Below are 22590 nucleotides of genomic sequence, written 5' to 3'. Positions count from 1 at the left end.
GAGTGGGCAAATGTTTGGCAGATGCAGTATAATGTGGATAAATGTGAGGTTATCCATTTTAGTGGCAAAAACGGGAAAGCAGACTATTATCTAAATGATGGCCGATTGGGAAAGGGGGAGATGCAGCGAGACCTGGGTGTCATGGTACACCAGTCATTGAAGGTAGGCATGGAGGTTCAGCAGGCAGTAAAGAAAGCGAATGGTATGTTAGCTTTCATTGCAAAAGGATTTGAGTATAGGAGCAGGGAGGTTCTACTGCAGTTGTACAGGGTCTTGGTGAGACCACACCTGGAAGATAAAAACATAGAAAATCGGTGCAGGAGTAGGCCAGTCGGCCCTTCGAACCAGCTGATCATGGCTGATCATCCAGAATCAATACCCTGTTCCTGCTTTCTCCCCATATCCCTTGATTCCATTAGCCCTAAGAAATAGCTATACTGTATCTAACTCTCTCTTGAGTACATCCAGTGAATGGGCCTCCACTGTCTTTTGTAGCAGAGAATTACACAGATTCACAACTCTCTGGGTGAAAAAGTTTCCTCATCTCAGTTCTAAATGGCCGACCCCTTATTCTTAAACTGTGTGACCCCTGGTTCTGGACTCCCCCAACATCGGGAACATTTATCCTACATCTAGCCTATCCAATCCCTTAATAATTTTACATGTTTCTATAAGAATCCCTCTCATCCTTCTAAATTCTAATGAATATAAGCCCAGTCGACCCATTCTTTGGATCATATCCAGCCAGATGAGATCAATGTAACTTGGACTCAGTGGGATGTAGGGTCTACAGTATTTCCATGTTGTATCTCCGAACTAAATTAAGATGAGAGTAAAGGCATGCGTAGGAATGGAAGTGAAGCTTTTAATAGAAACATAGAAAACATAGACAATAGGTGCAGGAGGAGGCCATTCGGCCCCTCGAGCCAGCACTGCCATTCATTGTGATCATGGCTGATCGTCCCCAATCAATAACCCATGCCTGCCTTCTCCCCATATCTCTTGATTCCACTAGCCCCTAGAGCTCTATCTAACTCCTCTTAAATCCATCCAGTGGTTTGGCCTCCACTGCCCTCTGCCGCAGGGAATTCCACAAACTCACAACTCTCTGGGTGAAAACGTTTTCCTCACCTCAGTCTTAAATGGCCTCCCCTTTATTCCGCGTTAAGCTTCTGAGGGACAGGCAGCATCTCTGGAGAGAAGGAATGGGTGATGGTTTAGGGCCGAGACCCTTCTTCAGACCCGAAACTTCACCCATTCATTCCGTCTCTCCAGAGATGCTGCCAGTCCGGCTGAGTTACTCCAGCTTTTTGTGTCCAAACTCTGGTTTAAGCCAAAGCATCTGCACATTAAGTTTCTCCTGTGCGGTCTTCTCGTTCACCAGGAAGGGAAGCTTGCTGGCCTATTTCTGGATGGACTTCCGAACAACGGAGAAGGAAAAGCAGGAAATCAGCACTGAGCTGGTGAGGACTTCGATCAGCAAATTCTTTGAGGCTCAAGGATCGACGGATTACCAGGTCCTCGCAAATTCAACGGAAGTAACGAGTAAGTGATTTCCAGCCACTTCCTGCGGGCCGAGACCTTTTACAAGTACAGGCACCTTGCGTTTTATACCTGTTCTTCTTCTGTCGTATGTCTTTTACACCTGCAGCTCCGTTGAGGTGAGCCAGGTCATCGTCCAGGTCAATCAGACCATTCGGTGGCCGGTGTTTGGGGCAGTCATTGGAGACTTATGCCCCTGTCCCACTTAGGAAACTTGAACAGAAACCTCAAGTCAAGTCAAGTCAAGTCAAGTCAAGTCAAGTTTATTTGTCACATACACATACGAGATGTGCAGTGAAATGAAAGTGGCAATGCTCGCGGAACAACAAAACAACCAAACAAATTATAAACACAATCATAACACACATATTATTTTACATAATAAATAATAGAAGGAAAAACGTTCTGTACAGTTAGTCCCTGGTGAGAAAGGCGTTTACAGTCCGAATTGCCTCTGGGAAGAAACTCCTTCTCAACCTCTCCGTTCTCACTGCATGGCAACGGAGGCGTTTGCCTGACCGTAGCGGCTGGAACAGTCTGTTGCAGGGGTGGAAGAGGTCTCTCATGATTTTGTTTGCTCTGGAGTTGCACCTCCTGTTGTATAGTTCCTGCAGGGGGGTGAGTGAAGTTCCCATAGTGCGTTCGGCCGAACGCACTATGGCCGAACAAACCTCTGGAGACTTTGCACCCCACCCAAGGTTCCCAGAGGTTTTTGTCAGTCTCCCTACCTGCTTCCACTACCTGCAACCTCCGGCAACCACCTGCAACCTCCAGGAACCGCACGGAAACCTTGGGTGGGGCACAAAGTCTCCAGAGGTTTCCGTTCAGGTTTCCTAAGTGGGACAGGGGCATAAGACAGCCTCTATGCGGCCTCCTCCACGAGTAGCTTACAGGCTCACAAGCCCACAAAGCGAAACCAATGTCTTTACCGCGTCTGCAGACCGTTAAATGCCGCCAACTGTTGAGGTTTAGCGCTACTGCAGCTCAACGTTGAAGGCCTTACCCAACGCCAAGCTCAACGTCATCGATTTATTGCGTTTTTGAAACAACCCACTTTTTAAATTACTAATTGCAAACAAAATAGTAAAATCTTATTATACATAAGCACAATCGTTGCACAATAGACAATAGACAATAGGTGCAGGAGGAGGCCATTCGGCCCTTCGAGCCAACACCGCCATTCAATGTGATCATGGCTGATCATCCCCAATCAATAACCCGTGCCTGCCATCTCCCCATATCTCTTGATTCCACTAGCCCCTAGAGCTCTATCTAACTCTTTCTTAAATCCATCCAGTGATTTGGCCTCCACTGCCCACAGTGGCGCAGCGGTAGAGTTGCTGCCTCACAGCGCCAGAGACCCGGGTTCAAACCTGACCACGGGTGCTGTGTGGACTAAGTTTGTACGTTCTCCCCGTGACCATGTGGGTTTTCACCAGGTGCATGCTCCGTTTTTCCTCCCACCTGCAACCTCCGGGAACCGCATGGAAACCTTGGGTGGGGCGCAAAGTCTCCAGAGGTTTCCGTTCAGGTTTCCTAAGTGGGACAGGGGCATAAGACCAGCACATACAGGTCAGTCGGTTATTTAGCTTGGTATAATTGTAAATTGTCCCTAGTGTGTGTAGGATAGTGTTAGTGCGCGGGGATCGCTGGTCGGCACGGACTCGGTGGGCCGAAGGGCCTGTTTCCGCGCTGTATCTCTAAAGTAAACAAAACTTGTGTGATCGCTCTTGTTGCTCCGTGCATTTAAGTGCCACTGATTTATATTTCCATTTGCTTTGACAGGGGTCTCAAGAAAGGACTTGAAAACCCTGGCTTTTGCAGCAGGTAACTGTGGCGGCATTTTGGGACAAGGTTTGGAAGCAGGTCTGAGACACAACCCAGCAGCATGTACAGTACGGAAACAGGCTCTTCGGCCCGACTTGCCCATGCTGACCGAGGACCCACATCTACACTAGTGCCACCTGCCCGCGTTTGGCTCGTATCCCTCTAAACCTTTCCTATCCATGTATCTGTCCAAATGCGTTTGAAATGCTTAGACTTTACTTCAGACTTTAGATAACAGGCCCTTCAGCCCACTGAGTCCGTGCCGACCAACAATCGCCCCATGCACTAGTACTATCCCATCCGAAACGTCACCAATTCCTTTTCTCCAGAGATGTTGCCCAACCATCTGAGTTACTTCTGCATTCCTCATGAGAGGAATAGATCGGGTAGATGCACAGAGTCTCTTGCCCAGAGTAGGGGAATCGAGGACCAGAGGACACAGGTTTACAGTGAAGGGGAGCAGATTTAATAGGAATCCGAGTGGTAACTTTTTCACACAAAGGGTGGTGGGTGTATGGAAAAGCTGCCAGAGGAGGTAGTTGAGGCTGGGACTATCCCAACGTTTAAGAAACAATTAGACAGGTACATGGATAGGACAGGTTTGGAGGGATATGGACCAAACGTGGGCAGGTGGGACTAGTGTAGCAGGGACATGTTGGCCGGTGTGGGCAAGTTGGGCACGCTGTATCATTCTATGACTTCATCAGTAATGTCCTAGAGGATTAGTTTATACTCAAGAGGCTCTTAAACGTACAGCCTTCTGACCGAGTACCGGCGGTGTCATATGTGGGAAGGAACTGCAGATGTTGGTTTACACCGAAGATAAGACACAAAATGCTGGAGTAACTCAGCAGGTTAGGGAGCATCTCTGTAGAAAAGGAATAGGTGACATTTCGGGGCGAGACCCTTCTTCAGATTTTATTTTAGGCACATAGAAACACAGAAAATAGGTGCAGGAGTTGGCCCTTCGAGCCAGCACCGCCATTCAATATGATCCTGGCTCATCATCCAAAATCAGTACCCCGTTCCTGCCTTCTCCCCATTTCCCTTGATTCCATTGGCCCTAAGAGCAAAATCTAACTCTCTCTTGAAAACACCCAATGAATTGGCCTCCACTGCCTTCTGTGGCAGAGAATTCCACAGATTCGCAACTCTCTGGGTGAAAATATATTTTCCTCATCTCAGTCCCAAATGGCCTACCCCTTATTCTTGAACTGGGACCCCTGGTTATGGACTCCCTCAACATCGGGAACTGCATCTAGCCTGTCCAATCCCTTAAGAATTTTCTATGTTTCTATAAGATCCCCTCTCATCCTTCTAAATTACAGTGAATATAAGCACAGTCGATCCATTCTTTCATCATATGTCAGTCCTGCCATCCCGGGAATTGAGTGGATACAGCACAGAAACAGGCCCTTCGGTCCAACACATCCATGCTGACCAAGATGTCCCATTTAAGCTAGTCCCATTAGCCTGCATTTGGCCCATATCCCTCTAATCCTTGAGTAGGAAGGTTTACACCGAGAAGCTATGAGATTTTGTGTCTATTGGGTAGTCTGCAGTTCCTCCCTCCGCCTGTTGCCTGCCTATTTATCACCGTCTCCAGACTCACACTTGCTCTCCCTCTTGCCTGCAGAGTGCCACCAGTATGTCTTCGTCGACAGCTCCCACAGCATCAGGCTGGAAGGGCCGGACTCCAACTTCAAGAGTTGCTTCTGGCATCTGCAGGGACTGGCTGGTCAGCTACTGAGGCTTCGGTTGGAGTGGGTCAAGAGCGACTGCCGGGACCGCATCTTAGTCTTCGACGAGGCCACCGCCGCCCGTCACAACCTCCTGACCTCGTGAGTCGCTCGCCATTATTTGCCCGTGGGCCGAAGGGCCTGTACACTGCTGTCCCCCCACAACCCTATCCATTGCTCTCATCTTCTCACAGACTTCTTTAGTTTAGAGATACAGCGCGGAAACAGGCCTTTTTGGCCAAACCGGGTCCGCGCCGACCAGCGATCCCCACACATCCTACACCCACTGGCCACAATTTTTACACTTACCTAGCCGATCAACCAACATACCTGTACGTCTTTGAAGTGTGGGAGGAACCCACAAAATGACACAAAATGCTGGAGTAACTCAGCGGGACAGGCAGCATCTCTGGAGAGAAGGAATGGGTGACGTTTCGGATCGAGAACCTTCTTCCGACCCGCTGAGTTACTCCAGCATTTTGTGTCATCCTTTCACCAGCATCTGCAGTTCTTTCTTACACACCTTACCCCCAAGCTCTAACCCAGTGGTTCCCAACGTGGGGCAATTTGATTTTTAAGGGGGGCAATTGTGCGCGACTGAGGAGGTCTGGGTCCAAATTTTCGATTTTTATTTTTTCGGATTTTCCATCAGGTAAACATATGTAGTTTATGTTTCAGATGTTATTTTGAGTAAATAATTTTTTTGGGGTAAAAAAGGTCTTTATTGTGTAGTTATTACAACCAAGGTATTGGCGTTTTAAGCTTCTTCAGCTGAAACGGAGTTCACTTTTTAAATGATAAGAATTATATATCACCACATGGGGGGGGGGGGGGGGGAGCATCAGGATTTTAGAGGTGATTAGGTGGGGCATGGCCAAAAAAAGGTTGGGAACCACTGCTCTAACCTGTAAACGGAGAGCCAGAACAGGTACGAGGGGCGGAAGGGCCTCTGAGTGTCGCAGCTTGCCCCAGGTTCACAATAATAATAATAATAATAATTTTATTTATAGAGCACTTTAAAAACAAACATAGCTGCAACAAAGTGCTGAACATCACTAATCATTGACAAAAAACTTAATACACACCAAAAATAACAATCAAAAGAAATAGTAGGAAAAGACATGTAAAATAAAGAAACATCAAAAACACCACAAACAGAAGCAAAGCCTCAGGCATGGTCAAAAGCCAGGGAGTACAAATGCGTTTTAACACTAGGTGTATTCTCTCTCAATGCAGCCTGTACCGGTGCAACTGGCAGGAGCCAGCGGTGGAGGTGGTCTCCTCCAGTAATGTCATGTCGATCATCTGGAAGGAAGGTCGGTACAGCAACGATGACACGTTCACCCTGTCTGCTCAGGTTCTGCCCAAGACCGGTAAGGGAACCTTTGTCTCTCCTGTATCTATAAAGTCATGATAGGTATAGATCGGGTAGATGCACACCAGAGTTTCTTGCCCAGAGTAGGAGAATCCAACACTAGATTTAGATTCAACATAGGTTTAAGGTGAAGAGGAATAGATTTAATAGGAATCTGAGGCATAACCTTTTCACACAGTGAGTGGTGGGTGTATGGAACGAGCTGCCAGAGGAGGTATTGAGGCTGGGACCTTTTTCAGAACATTTAAAAAACATTTAACATTTAACATGTAAGAAACAGTAAGGTACATGGATGGACACTAAATGCTGGAGTAACTCAGCGGGACAGGCAGCATCTCTGGAGAGAAGGAATGGCTGACGTTTTGGGCCGAGATCTTCGATTTAAACCAGCATCTGCTGTTCCATCCTACACAGGTACATGGATAGGTCAGGTTTGGAGAGATATGGACCAAATGCGGGCAGGTGGGACTGGTTCCATCCTGTGCTCCACACCATCTTAGACAACAATCACATCGATCTGAAGAGACCTGCTCAATATCCCAGCATTTGTGGTGTCATAGAAACATAGAAACATAGAAATTAGGCGCAGGAGTAGGCCATTCGGCCCTTCGAGCCTGCACCACCATTCAATATGATCATGGCTGATCATCCAACTCAGTATCCCGTACCTGCCTTCTCTCCATACCCCCTGATCCCTCTAGCCACAAGGGCCACATCTAACTCCATCTTAAATATAGCCAATGAACTGGCCTCAACTACCCTCTGTGGCAAAGAGTTCCAGAGATTCACCACTCTCTGCGTGAAAAGTGTTTTTCTTATCTCGGTCCTAAAGGATTTCCCCCTTATCCTTAAGCTGTGACCCCTTGTCCTGGACTTCCCCAACATCGGGAACAATCTTCCTGCATCTAGCCTGTCCAATCCCTTAAGAATTTTGTAAATTTCTATAAGATCCCCCCACAATCTCCTAAATTCTAGCGAGTACAATCCAAGTCTATCCAGTCTTTCTTCATAAGAAAGCCCTGACAACCCAGGAATCAGTCTGGTGAATCTTCTCTGCACTCCCTCTATGGCAATAATGTCCTTCCTCAGATTTGGAGACCAAAATTGTACGCAATACTCAAGGTGTGGTCTCACCAAGACCCTGTACAACTGTCTACTGCCTCCAGGTGTTTTAGTCTAGTTTAGAGATACAGTGCGTAAACAGGCCCTTCTGCGCCAACTCGGCACACAAGCACTATCCTACACACACTAGCGACAATTTACAATCTTTACCAAAGTCAATTAACCTACAAACCTGTACGTCTTTGAAGTGTGGGCAGAAAAACCGGAGATCTCGGAGTAAACCCACGCAGGTGACGGGTTTAATGGTTCTTTGTTATTAGGTCTACAAAGCTGGAGTTTATATTTTTTGTGTATGGATCAGTAAGATTATTGCCACATACCAGTATAAACTCCATACAGACAGCACCCGTAGTCAGGATCGAACCCGGGTCTCTGGCGCTGTGAGGCAGCAACTCTACCGCTCCTTATTCCAGAGCCGCTGCTTAATTCTGCAAGTTAAATCCTCAATGCTTTTTCTTTCAGAATGCTTTGCGAATATCACCCTGAGAGAGGAATGGGGCATACAAGGCTATAGGAGCACCCCGTACTTCCCCAGTTACTACCCACCCAACGCTCACTGCACGTGGTTCTTCACTGTAAGTGGACTGCATGCTAAAGCCTGATCTTGTACAAAATATTAAATGGTCAGCTCGACATAGATTACAAACCCAAACCAATTAGGAGCAGACGAGGGCATTCGATCCAACTTGAGATTCCAGCTACCAAGACAGATGTGTACAGCAATTCGTTCTTCCCCCGCACAATTGAAGCATGGAATAATCTCCACCCTACCATAGTTACCCAGCCAGATACAACTGTATTTAAGGTAGCTCTTTCTTCCCCAAAACCCTTTCTGGCTTAAGTCCTCCCTCCACCACCTCCAGTTTAAATTCCATTTGGAATATTTTGGAGGACCCACAAACCAAGAACCAAGAATCTCCTGCCTCTCCTCTCTGTGACTCTGAGACCGGCTCCAAGTTCAGGGTTCAGGGTTGAAGTTCAGGTTCGACGTTTCAGAAACAGTTGGACTGGGAGCCCAGAGTAGGCGAATCGAGGACCAGAGGACACGGGTTCAAGGTGAAGGGGAAAAGATTTAATAGGAATCTGAGGGGTAACATTTTCACACAGAGGGTGGTTTGTGTATGGAACGCGCTGCCAGAGGAGGTAGTTGAGGCCGGGACTATCCCAACGTTTAAGAAACAGTTAGACAGGTACATGGATAGGACAGGTTTGGAGGGATCTGGACCAAACGCAGGCAGGTAGGACTAGTATAGATGGGACATGTTGGCTGGTGTGGGCAAGTTGGGCCGAAGGGCCTGTATCCACATTGGATCATTCTTTGACTCTATGACTCGGTTGTAATCACATATAGTCTTTTGCTGACTGGATAGCACCCAACAAAAGTTTTTCACTGCACATAGAAACATAGAAACGTAGAAAATAGCTGCAAGAGGAGGCTTTTGGGCCCTTCGAGCCAGTACTGCCATTCATTGCGATCATGGCTGATCGTCCCCAATCAATAACCCGTGCCTGCCTTCTCTCTATATCCTTTGATTCCACTAGCCCCTAGAGCTCTATCTAACTCTCTCTTAAATCCATCCAGTGATTTGGCCTCCACTGCCCAATGCGGCAGGGAATTCCACAAATTCACAACTCTCTGGGTGATAAAGTTTTTTCTCACCTCAGTGTTAAATGGCCTCCCCTTGATTCTAAGACTGTGTGTGGCCCCTGGTTCTGGACTCGCCCAACCTCAGTACACGCGAAAATAAACGTAACTGAACTACTCCGAAAACCCGGCCTAAACAAAGGTATCGATGAGTCAGGAAATATCCGCCGTTCTCAGTCTCGAATCTCCACACCGTTACAAAACTGCGGAACATAATTTGTCCTTGGAGTAACCCAGTATCGATCTGTACATCTAGGTACATGTGACACTGATAAACTGAACTACAGCACGTATAATCTGACCGGCCATTGTCCTATGGTGGGTCAAACTCCCCATTCAATGAAGGGTAAAGTCTGATGTGAGTTTGGTAAATAAATATGGGAAGTTTCCAAACAGCAAACCAAACTTGTCTATCCAATGCAATATGCTGCTACTGTCACAAAGGATTATGTTCACAAGTTCTAGTAGCAGAATTAGGCCATTCGGCCCATCAAGTCTACTACGGCATTCAATCATGGCTGATCTATCTCTCCCTCTCAACCCATTCTCCTGCCTTCTCCCCATAACGCCTGATAACCGTACTGATCAATGAGACAATAGACAATAGGTGCAGGAGTAGGCCATTCGGCCCTTCGAGCCAGCACCGCCATTCAATATGATCATGGCTGATCATTCCCAATCAGTACCCCGTTCCTGCCTTCTCTCCATATCCCCTGACTCCACTATCCTTAAGAGCCCTAGCCAGCTCTCTCTTGAAAGCATCCAGAGAACCTGCCTCCACCCGTGGGCAGAGAATTCCACAGACTCACCACTCTCTGTGAGAAAAAGTGTTTCATCGTCTCCGTTCTAAATGGCTTACTCCTTATTCTTAAACTGTGTGTGTGTGGCCCCTGGTTCTGGACTCCCCCAACATCGGGAACATGTTTCCTGCCTCTAGCGTGTCCAAGCCCTTAATAATCTTATATGTTTCAATGTGATTGTGGATCACTGTGGATTCTCCTCAGCAGAGATAGATACTGTAGATTCTTGAATACCACGGCATGGGCAAGGTGGGCTGAAGGGCCTGTATCCATGATCTGTTGCTCCCGTGAATCTGCACTGTCCCATCTCACCCGCAGATCCCATCGCTGGACTACGGAATCACGCTGTGGTTTGACGGGTATGAGCTGGACACACCGCCATTCACCAAACTGTGCCGGCAAGGCCAGTGGACGGTCCAGAACCGCAAGTAAGTTCACCGCCTTATTCAAACGGCGTTCCTGCTTCCCCTTCCCACTACATATAGAGTCTTAGACTCGTACAAAGCGGAAACAGGCCCCTCAGCACAACTTGCCCCCATCGGCCAGTATGTCCAATCTACACTAGTCCCACCTGCCTGCGTTTCATCCATATCCCTCCAAACCAGTCCCATCCATGTACCTGTCTAACTGTTTCTTATATGTTGTGCCTCAACTACCTCCTCTGGCAGCTCGTTCCATACAATAAACAATAGACAATAGACAATAGGTGCAGGAGTAGGCTATTCAGCCCTTCGAGCCAGCACTGCCATTCAATGTGATCATGGCTGATCATCCCCAATCAGTACCCCGTTCCTGCCTTCTCCCCATATCCCCTGACTCCGCTGTTTTTAAGAGCCCTATCTAGCTCTCTCTTGAAATCACCCAGAGAACCTGCCTCCACCGCCCTCTGAGGCAGAGAATTCCTAGGGACAAATTACAATTTTACCTGTAAACATATTAATATGTAAATAATGTGGGAGAGTCTAGGACCAGAGGGCACAGCCTCAGAATAAAAGAACATACCTTTAGGAAGGAGATGAGGAGGAATTTCTTTAGTCGGAGGGTGGTGAATCTGTAGAATTCTTTGCCACAGAAGGCTGTGGAGGCCAAGTCAGTGGATATTCTTAAGGCAGAGATAGATAGATTGTTGATTACGGGTGTCAGGGGTTATGGGGGGGGGATGGTGTTAGTAGGGGGAGATTGGTCAGCCAAGATTGAATGGCGGAGTGGACTTGATGGGCCGAATGGCCTAATTCTGCTCCTATCATTTTTTCTCTCTCCAGCCTCTGTGGACGGCGGGTATTGCAGCCGTACGCTGAGAGAATCTTCGCCGTGGCGCTCACCACCAAGGTGACCTTCAGCTCCAAGGTGACCTTGACGGGGCCTGGCATCCAGTTCCACTACAGCCTCTTCAACCAGTCCCACCGTACGTACTGTTTCTCTTTTCTTTCCATCTCCAAAAATAATTGAATCAATTGTTTACAATAATATGTACGGTACAAAATAAAAATCAAAGCAAAACCCACCACCGTCAAGCACTGGTACTAAATAATCTCCCAGACAACTAACTATATCACCATCTTTATCAAGGGTGCGTTTCACCCCCTGCGGTGCCCAGCAGTCCCAGAAATCCCCCAGGGCCCCCCGTGGACACCGCGTGGTCCCTCTCTCGTACCACCCGGGCGCGCGCGGACATAACCACGGAATCGAACGCACCTTTTTTTTTTTTTAAACCAAAAATAATTTAAATCATCTACACACAAAAATACACACGAGCCCACCACCATAATACAACATAAAGCGAATATTATTCAATATCTGAAGAAAGGTCTCGACACGAAACGTCGCCCATTCCTTCTCACCTGCTGAGTTCATCCCCAGAGCTATCGCTGCTCTGAACCGGCCCTGCTGAGTGCCCCCGCCCCAATGAACTGTCTCTGCCATAGAAGGTAGTTGAGGCCACAGTTCATTGGCTATATTTAAGAGGGAGTTAGATGTGGCCCTTGTGGCTAAAGGGATGAGGGGGTATGGAGAGAAGGCAGGTATGGGATACCGAGTTGGATGATCATATTGAATGGCGGTGCAGGCTCGAAGGGCCGAATGGCCTACTCCTGCACCTATTTTTCTATGTTTCTATGTCTCCCTCAGATGGTCACATTGCACATCGACCCGGCACAGACATATTTGCACTTTATACTGTTTTACTGGGGTTTTTTTTTAAATCTTGTTTCTCTGGGCATCTAAATTTTTAGTTAATTAAGTTATGACATCGGATGGAAGCTGCATACCAAATCTCGTTGTACCTCTGTGCAATGACAATAAAAGATATTATTATTAATATTATTACTCCAGCATTTTGTGTCTCCCTTCGATTTTAATCAGTATCTGCAGTTCTTTCTTACACAAATATAATTAAATGTTAGATCATTATTACCCCATCCTTATTGAGGTAACATTCCACCTCCCCTCCACCTCCCCTTGCGGTGCTAATCGCATGTGCCTCAGCGGGGACAAAGGGACGGTCCACATACAGACAGTCTATGTAGACAGATTCTGCCCATACAGAATGTGTGGTCAGAATCAAACCCGGGCATCTGGCGCTGTAAGGCGGCAACTGGACAGGTGTGAGGACTCGTTCCTGCTTAGTGGTAGAGTTGCTGCCTCACAGCACCACAGACCCGTGTTTGATACTGACTACGGGTGCTGTCTGTACAGAGTTTGAACGTTCCCCCCGTGACCTGCGTGCGTTTTCTCCGGGTGCTCCGGTTTCCTCCCAAACCCCAAAAACGTGCAGGTTTGTAGGTTAATTGGCTTCTGTAAACTGTCCCTAGTGTGTGGGATAGAACTAATATACGGGTGATCGCTGGTCAGCATGAATTCAGTGGGCCGAAGGGCCTATTTCCACGTTGCATCTCCAAACTAAACCCTTCCTCCAGATTGTTTATTGCTCCAGATCCCATCGGCAGTTTCTTGCGCTTCACGTTCTCAATCGGTTTGAGCGGTAAAACAACACCATGGCTAAAGGTAAACACAAAATGCTGGAGTAACTCAGCGGGAAAGGCAGCATCTTTGGAGAGAAGGAATGGGTGACGTTTTGGGCATTTCTGGCATCTTGACCTGAAACGTCACCCGTTCCTTCTCTCCAGAGATGCTGCCTGTCCCGGCTGAGTTACTCCGGCACTTTGTGCCTATATTCGGTGTAAACCAGCATCTGCAGTTCCAAGCCACACCGTGACATTGACTGTTTCTCTCTCCGTTGTTACAGCTTGCCCCGACGGTGTCCTGTGTTTGGTGTCAGGTCTGTGTGTGCCAGAATGCGACGGGTTGAAGGACTGCAGCAACAACGCAGACGAGAGCAACTGCGGTAAAAGATGCATCCACACCTTTCACAGGGGGAGAGTTTGGGCATTGTAGGTGGCCGGACTGTCAGAGCAGATGCGATGTACACAGACCTCCCCCTCCCTCCTGCTGAGATTCAGGAGAGAGTTGGACACAGCTAGAATGCCTTTTATTGTCATTCAAACAGCTTGGTCTGAACAAAATTGCATTTTCTACAGTCTTAACATTACAAAAAAAACCAAGACACACACTTAACACAATTTACACAAACATCCATCACAGTGAATCTCCTCACTAACAGACGGACTGCAGCCAAGCTGCTGCCATTAGGCACCCCCACACCACACCACAGCTCTTGATTATTCAGAATTATTTCCATTGCCACATATCTTTGGAGACTAATGAGTGCAGATAATTATCCTTGTTCCCCTCTTCGAGGAGGGACTGCATTAACTGCTTCTAATCCCTTCTCTGCCAGTGGAATTCTCTGCCACAGTGGAGGCCAATTCACTGGATGTATTCAAGGGAGAGTTAGATATGGCTCTTAGGGCTAATAGAATCAAGGGATATGGGGGGGGAAATGGGCGGAGCACCAAGGCAAATTCCTTGTATGTGACTACTTGGCCAATAAACTTACTTACTTACTTACTTAAAAGCAGGAACGGGGTACTGATTTTGGATGATCATCCATGATCATATTGATGGCCGACTCCTGCACCTATTTTCTACATTTCTATGTTTCTATGCTCAAATCTCTCCACGTCCTCACACCCTTCTCTCTCTTCGGAACCTGGCGGCACGGTGGCGCAGCGGAGAGCTACTGCTTTAGACCCGGGTTCGATCCCGACTACGGGTGCTGTCTGTACGGAATTTGTACGTTCTCCCTGTGACCTGCGTGGGTTTTCGCCGGGTGCTCCGGTTTCCTCCCACACCCCAAAGGGGTGCAGGTTTGTACGTTAATTGGCTTGGTGCAATTGTGAAATAATTGTCCGTGGCGTGTTTAGGATAGCGTTAGTGTGCGGGGATCGCCAGTCGGCGCGGACTCGGTGGGCCGAAGGGCCTGTTTCCGCGCTGTATCTCTAAACGAAACTAAACCCTCCTGCTCACATCTCGCCACGGCCCTCAGACCCTTCCCATTCTCCGGAACATTCTCCAAGTGCACAGCGCTCCGAGTTATCCAGGATTGAAGTCTAGGAAGACGGGACCTGGGCGTGTGTGACGGCCACTCCCTCTTCTCCCCTCTCCCATCGGGCAAAAGGTACAGGAGTGTGAAAACGCACATCTCCAGATTCAGGGACAGTTTCTTCCCAGCTGTTATCAGGCAACTGAACCATCCTACCACAACCAGAGAACAGTGCTGAACTACTATCTATCTCATCGTGGACCCTTAGACTATCGTGGGAGATTGCAACCTTCACGTGGTCCGCCCTGTTTCGACGAATGCAATCAACTGGGCGTACACAATCAAATAGAACAAGTTGGCCTACAACTTTAGGCTGTGCACGCCATATGCAAGAAGAAGAAGAGACTATGTCGAACGGGCTTTGCTGGCTTTACCTTGCACTAAACACTATTCCCATATCATGTACCTATACGTTGTAAATGATTCGATTGTAATCATGTATTGTCTTTCCGCTGACTGGTTAGCACGCAACAAATAGCTTTTCACTGTACCTCAGTACACGGGACAATAAACTCAACTTTAAACTGTAGTTGCTGCCTTACAGAGACCCAGGTTCGATTCTGCCTACAGGTGCTTGTCTGTACGGAGTTGCAAGAGCAAGATAAACTAAACTAAACTGAAGAAAGCTGTACTTCCATTCATCCTGCCTCTCACTCCCTCTCCAGTTTGTCCCGCACAGCACCAGTGTACGGGGGAAAGCTCATCCTGTCTGTCTCTGCACAAAGTCTGCAACCTGGTGAACGAGTGTGAGACTGGTACTGATGAACAGCACTGCGATGGAGGTAAGTCAGCTGTAGCTCTGTCCCACCACGGTGGGGTGACTACATTGTCCCACAGTCTTACTCGCCTGAACAATCAGCCTCTACGGGTCACTAAACTAAGCGTGCACTTTGCTCAGTTAGTATTTTGATGTGTGTGTGTATGTGTGCGTGTGAGCAAGTGTGTATGTATGTGTGTGTGTGTGTGTGAGCAAGTGTGTGTGTGTGTGTGTGTGTGTGTGTGAGCAAGTGTGTGTGTGTGTGTGTGTGTGTGAGCATGTGTGTGTGTGTGCATGTGTGTGTGAGAGAGAGTATGTATGTGTGTGAGAGTGTGCATGTGGGAGAGAGGTTTGTGTGTGAGAATGTGTGTGCATGTGTGTGTGCGCGCATGAGTGTGTCCACATGTGCGCAAGTGTGTATTTGCATGGGTGTGTGTGTACATGCATGTGCTTTTGTGCATATCCATGTGTGTGTATTCAAGTGCTTGTGCATGGGTTTGTACATATATGCGTATAAGTGCATGTCTGCATGTGTACATGCATGTGGATGTGTATGTCTGTACATGTGTGCTGTGCATGTGGCCGTGAGTGCGTGCCCGTGTGCATGTGGACATTTGTATGCACATATGCACCTAACACCGCCTCTTTCTAACCGTGTGTGTTGGATGCCTCCCCTGCAGCCGTTCCTTGCACCCCGTTCACTTACCAATGTGCTGACGGTTCTTGTGTGAAGAAGGCCAACCCACAGTGTGACTACGAGAACGACTGCCTGGACAGCAGTGATGAGCAAAACTGCGGTAAGGAATTTGTAAGAAGGAACTGCAGACGCTGGTTTCAACCGAAGATAGACACAAGAAGCTGGAGTAACTGGCGGTGCTGGCTCGAAGGGCCAAATGGTCTGCTCCTGCACCTATTGTCTATTGTAACTCAGCGGGGCAGGCAGCATCTCTGGAGAGAAGAAATGGGTGGTGTTTCGGGTCAAGACCTTTCTTCAGGTCTGACTCTTCTGAAGAAGGGTCTCGACCCGAAACGTCACCCATTCCTTCTCTCCAGATATGCTGCCTGTCCCACTGAGTTACTCTTGCTTTTTGTGTCTATCTTGAGCCTACATGGGACATTTTGATCAGAAGATAGACAAAAAAAGCCTGAACAACTCAGCAGGTCAGATTTCTCCTTGTAACCTCTGACACTCATACTAATCGAGTACCCATTGACTTGGCCTCCACAGCCGTCTGTGGCAATGAATTCCTCAGGTTTTAACCCAGCACCGCCTTGAGTGGAAAAAGTTGCCCCTCTCTCGTGTATCCGTTAATGAGTTGCCTCCTTTGTCGTTAGACTGTGGTCTTCAGATCAGCAAGAGCAGGATCGTTGGAGGGACTAACTCGACAGAGGGTGAGTGGCCCTGGCAAGTCAGCCTCCAGGCTTACAGCAGGCACATCTGTGGTGGGATCCTCATCAATGAACGGGGTGGGTGCTGTCTGCAGCTCACTGCTTCCCTAGCAGGTAACGTCCAGTCTCAATGTCCAGTACTTAACCATATACCCAAAATGCTGAAGTAACTCAGCGGGACAGGCAGCAGCTCTGGAGAGAAGGAATGGGATGCTGTCTGTCCCGCTGAGTTACTCCAGCATTTTGTGTCTATCTTCGAATCAACCAGCACCCTGCAGTTCTTCCCTACACATATTAAATTACTCAACCCTTTTTCTGACCCATGTTAATGCTTCAAGTCACTGCATGGTGGCTCAGCGGTAGAGTTGCTGCCATTACAGCACCGGGGGTTCAATCCCGATCACGGGTGCTGTCTGTACGGAGGTTGCACGTTCTCCCCATGAATGCGTGGGTTTTCTCTGAGACCTTCGGTTTCCTCCCACACTCCAAAGACGTACAGGTTTGTAGGGTAATTGGCCTGGATTTGTATACTTGATATAAGTGTAAAATGTCTCCAGAACGTGAGGGTTCATGTTAATGTGCGGGGATCACTAGTCAGCTCGGACTCGATGGGCCGAAGGGCCAGTTTCCGCACTGTATCTCTAAACTCTGAAGTCATAGAACCTAGTTTATTATCATCTGTGGACATATGGGGAATTGTGGACGCAGCCCAGACCATCACACAAACCAATCTCCCTTCCGTTGACTCCATCTATACCTCACGCTGCCTCGGTCAAGGCCAGCAGCATAATCTAGGACCAGTCGCACCCCGGTCACTCCCTGTTCTCCCCTCTCCCATCAGGCAAAAGGGACAGAAGTGTGAAAACGCACACCTCCAGATTCAGGGACAGTTTCTTCCCAGCTGTTATCAGGCAACTGAATCATCCTACCACAACCAGAGAGCAGTGCTGAATAACTATCTACCTCATTGGTGACCCTCGGACTATCCTTGATCAGACATTCCTGGCTTTGTTTTGTACTAAACATTATTCCCTTGATCATGTATCTGTACACTGTAAATAGCTCGATTATAATCATGTATTGTCTTTCTGCTGACTGGATAGCCCGAAACAAAAGCTTTTCATTGTACCTCTGTACACGTGACAATAAACTAAACTCAACTATACTAACCCAAACAATCCTCCAATGAGTTACACTCCCCTCTCACTCTCTCTCCCAAGTCGGACAGAGACTGGGGAGAGAGGGTAATATTCAGGGCAATTAAATGCAATTGACCTGAAGCCTTAACGCCGAATCCTTCAGGATTTTGCTGGTCCTGGTCGGAATTGGAAGAGTTAAAGTGTTAGAAGGAACTGCAGATGCTAGTTTACACCGAAGATAGAAACAAAATGCTGGAGTAACTCCGCAGGACAGGCAGCATCTCTGAAGAGAAGGAATGGGTGACGTTTCGGGTCGGGACAGAGATAAGAAAGGGTAATGTGTGAAAACGAGACATCAAGAGATGACTACGATCTATTCTACATTTTTCCCTGAACTCCATCTCCTTTGATGTCTCATTTTCACACCTTACCCTTCCTTCTATCCCCTGACACTCAGTCTGAAGAAGGGTCTAATTTCTTGCCCGATGGACTTCCCCAACATCGGGAACAAGGAAGATTGTTCCCGATGTTGGGGAAGTCCAGGACAAGGGGTCACAGCTTAAGGATAAGGGGTAAATCCTTTAGAACCGAGATGAGGAGAACTTTTTTCACACAGAGAGTGGTGAATCTCTGGAACTCTCTGCCACAGAGGGTAGTTGAGGCCAGTTCATTGGCTATATTTAAGAGGGAGTTAGATGTGGCCCTTGTGGCCAAGGGGATCAGAGGGTATGGAGAGAAGGCAGGTACGGGATACTGAGTTGGATGATCAGCCATGATCATATTGAATGGCGGTGCAGGCTCGAAGGGCCGAATGGCCTTCCTGCACCTAATTTCTATGTTTCTACCCCTGACCCCTGACTCTCAATCTGAAGAAGGGTCTCGACCCGAAACGTCACCCATTCCTTCTCTCCAGGGATGCTGCCTGTCTCGCTGAGTTACTCCAGCATTTTGAGTCTATCAGGGGAGCTTCAACTCCTTACATTTATTGATAGTGGTATTAGGTCGACTATTGGCACGGGCACTAAAATGTACCTCGGTGCACATAAACAACAAACTGAAACTGAAACACTTCCCCGACAGTAAGGCACCACCTGAACAGTGGACCATCAAACTGGGCAAGTTCAAGTTGAACACCGTGGGGAAGAACGAGCTCAGCTTCAAGGCGCTGCGGATCATCGTGCACCCGTACTACGACCAGGAAACCTCAGACTACGACGTGGCCCTTCTTGAGTTGGACCAGCGCGTGCCCGTGATGCCAACCTCCTTCCCCATCTGCCTACCTGCCACGTCGCACGTTTTCGAAGCAGGCCTGTTGTGCTGGGTCACAGGCTGGGGGACGACAGAGGAGGAAGGTGAGAGGCGTTAACATTTAATGTTGGCAGTTGTACAGGGTCTTGGTGAGACCACACCTGGAGTATTGCGTACAGTTTTGGTCTCCTAATCTGAGGAAAGACATTCTTGCCATAGAAGGAGTACAGAGAAGGTTCACCAGACTGATTCCTGGGATGTCAGGACTTTCATATGAAGAAAGACTGGATAGACTGGGCTTGTACTCGCTAGAATTTAGAAGATTGCGGGGGGGGGGGGAATCTTATAGAAACTTACAACATTCTTAAGGGGTTGGACAGGCTAGATGCAAGAAGATTGTTCCCGATGTTGGGGAAGCCCAGAACTAGGGGTCACAGTTTAAGGATAAGGGGGAAGTCTTTTAGGACCAAGATGAGAAAAAATTTTTCACACAGAGAGTGGTGAATCTGTGGAATTCTCTGCCACAGAAGGTAGTTGAGGCCACAGTTCGTTGGCTATATTTAAGAGGGAGTTAGATGTGGCCTTTGTGGCTAAAGGGATCAGGGGGTATAGAGAGAAGGCAGGTACAGGATATTGAGTTGGATGATCAGCCATGATCATATTGAATGGCGGTGCAGGCTCAAAGGGCCGAATGGCCTACTCTTGCACCTATTTTCTATGTTTTTATGTTTCTATGTTTTATGTTTAGTTTAGTTTACAGATTAGTTCAGTTTAGACATACAGGAAACAGGCCCTTCGGCCCACCAGGTCCGTGCCGACCAGCGATCCCCGCACACTAACACTATCCTACACATAAGTTCACAAGTTATAGTAGGATTAGGCCATTCGGCCCATCGAGTGCCATCGACTATCCAATCATGGCTGATCTCACATGAGGGACAATTTACAATTTTACCGAAACCAATTAACTTACAAACCTGAACGTCTTTGGATCTCGGAGAAAACACACACGGGGTCACGGGGAGAATGTTCGGACAGCAGCCATAGTCAGGATCAAACCCGGGTCTCTGGCGATGTCAGGCACCAACTTGATCGCTGCGCCATCATGCAGCCCCCTAATGTGGGAGGCATGTTTATTAATAATAATAATAATAATAATAATTTTATTTATAGAGCACTTTAAAAACAAACATAGCTGCAACAAAGTGCTGTACATCACTAATCATTGACAAAAATAACACATCAAAAGAAATAGCAGGAAATAGTAGGAAAAGACACATGTAAAATAAAGAAACATCAAAAACACCACAAACAGAAGCAAAGCCTCAGGCATGGTCAAAAGCCAGGGAGTACAAATGTGTTTTAACACTGGATTTGAAGATGGACAGAGAGGGGGCCTGTCTGATGTGCAACGGCAGGGTGTTCCAGAGTGCCGGAGCAGCAACAGAGAAGGCTCTATCCCCTCTGAGCCTCCGACTAGACCTCGGTACCTCCAGGAGCAGCTGACCAGCTGACCTGAGAGGACCGGGCAGGAGCGTATGGGTGGAGCAGCTCAGAGAGGTAAGGCGGGGCGAGCCCATTCAGAGATTTAAAAACAAATAACAGTATCTTAAAATGAACTCGAAAGTGCACCGGGAGCCAGTGACTCAGTTAACATGCGTGACCCAGCCTGCGATGCCCTTCAATGTGTCAATGAAAATCGGTCTCTTTGCTTCCTCCAGGGTCATTGTCAGATGTTCTTCAGAAGGTGGACGTGAGACTGGTTGACCAATCCACATGCGACGAGGCTTACACCGACATCAGCAGCCGAATGCTCTGTGCCGGATACGCTGAGGGGGAGAAGGACTCCTGCCAGGTACTAGAAACATAGAACATAGGTGCAGGAGTAGGCCATTCGGCCCTTCGAGCCAGCACCGCCATTCGATATGATCATGGCGGACCATCTATAATCAGTACCCCGTTACTGCTTTCTCCCCATATCCCTCGATTCCGTTAGCCCTAAGAGCAAACTCTAACTCTCTCTAGAAAACATCCAGTGAATTGGCCTCTGAGGCTATGTCTTCTCGTCCTAGACTCTCCCACTAGTAGAATCATCCTCTCCACATCCACTCTATCCAAGCTTTTCACTTTTCTGTACATTTCAATGAGGTCCCCCCTCATTCTTCTAAACTCCAGCGAGGACAGGCTCAGTGCCGTCATTTGTTAATCCACTAATTTCTCTGGATACTTTCAAGAGAGAGCTAGATAGGGCTCTTAAAAATAGCGGAGTCAGGGGGTATGGGGAGAAGGCAGGAACGAGGTACTGGTTGGCCATGTTCACATTGAATGGCGGTTCTGGCTCGAAGGGCAAAATGGCCTACTCCTGTACCTATTGTCTATTGTCCTGTGATCATTCTTGTAAACCTCCTCTGGACCCTCTCCAGAGCCGGCACATCTTTCTTCCGATGCTGTGCCCAAAATTGCTCATAATATTGGGTAGACTCTTGCCCAATATTCTCCTCTCCTGGTCCACGATCGATGTTGTTGTTGTCCGTCCTGTCCACAGGGAGACTCTGGAGGACCACTGGTGTGCGAGGAGACCAGCGGGAGATGGTTCCTGGCTGGAATCGTCAGCTTTGGCTACGGCTGTGGCCGACCAGATTACTATGGTGTCTACACACGGGTGACCAGGGTTGTCCGCTGGATTCACACCATCGCCTGGTAACTGAAGAGATTCCTTCATGCACCTTCGGCTCAGCAAGGCTAACCACCAGGGCTGACATCACACGGGACCACTTTGAAGGCACCACAAGGCTGGGCACCTTTTGATGATGTCAGCATAAGAATGTCAATGCTCAACACCTGTTGATGATGTCAGTATGGGAACATTAACATCTTTGATGATGTCAGCATTGGAAGGTCACCACTCAGCACCTTTCGATGATGTCAGCATTGGAAGGTCAACGCTCAGCACCTTTTGATGATGTCAGCATTGGATGGTCAACGCTCAACACCTTTTGCTGATGTCAGCACTGGATGCTCAACACCTTCTGATGATGTCAACAGAAGGTCAACGTCTTTTGTTGATGTCAGCACGGGATGGTCAATGGTCAACGCTCAACACTTTTGCTGATGTCAGCACTTGACGCTCAACAGCTTGTGATGATGTCAGCAGAAGGTCAACATCTTTTTGCTGATGTCAGCGCTGGACGCTCAACACCTTCTGATGATGTCAGCAGAAGGTCAACACCTTTTGCTGATGTCAGCAGGGGATGGTCATCGCGCCCTTTGTAAATAAGCTATGAAGCCAATGAGTCCACATGCTCGCCTCCGCCCATGTCTGATGGGTCACCGGCGATACAGAGGGAGTGTTGGTCAGCTTGGAACCAATTCCCGAGGGTCATCTATATTTCTGTTGGCCCAGCATCGACCACACACCAGGGCCTACCAAAAAATTATACATCTAACTCGATGGACCCCATCTGCTGACCAGAACCCCACCCTCAATATTGTCTGCATGACTGTAA

General features: G+C 48.0%; 1 protein-coding gene across 1 annotated transcript in view; it reads left to right on the top strand.

Annotated features, from left to right (window-relative positions):
* LOC129713929 (transmembrane protease serine 6) overlaps positions 1–22385 on the top strand; it is a 30387-nt gene extending 8002 nt beyond the window's left edge. The window contains 15 exon segments of the mRNA XM_055663335.1: positions 1385–1545; positions 3328–3369; positions 5006–5210; positions 6345–6481; positions 8068–8180; positions 10369–10478; positions 11313–11455; positions 13295–13393; positions 15217–15333; positions 15989–16105; positions 16644–16774; positions 16777–16811; positions 18917–19188; positions 20806–20939; positions 21630–22385. Coding sequence (XP_055519310.1) covers positions 1385–1545; positions 3328–3369; positions 5006–5210; positions 6345–6481; positions 8068–8180; positions 10369–10478; positions 11313–11455; positions 13295–13393; positions 15217–15333; positions 15989–16105; positions 16644–16774; positions 16777–16811; positions 18917–19188; positions 20806–20939; positions 21630–21788 — 1975 coding nt within the window. The 3' untranslated portion in view covers positions 21789–22385.
* The last annotated feature ends 205 nt before the right edge of the window (positions 22386–22590 follow it).

This window comes from Leucoraja erinacea, chromosome 37 (assembly GCF_028641065.1).
Source record: "Leucoraja erinacea ecotype New England chromosome 37, Leri_hhj_1, whole genome shotgun sequence".
NCBI lineage: Eukaryota > Metazoa > Chordata > Chondrichthyes > Rajiformes > Rajidae > Leucoraja > Leucoraja erinaceus.
Note: the sequence above shows the minus strand (reverse complement) of the source record. Positions and strands in the feature narration are given on the sequence as shown.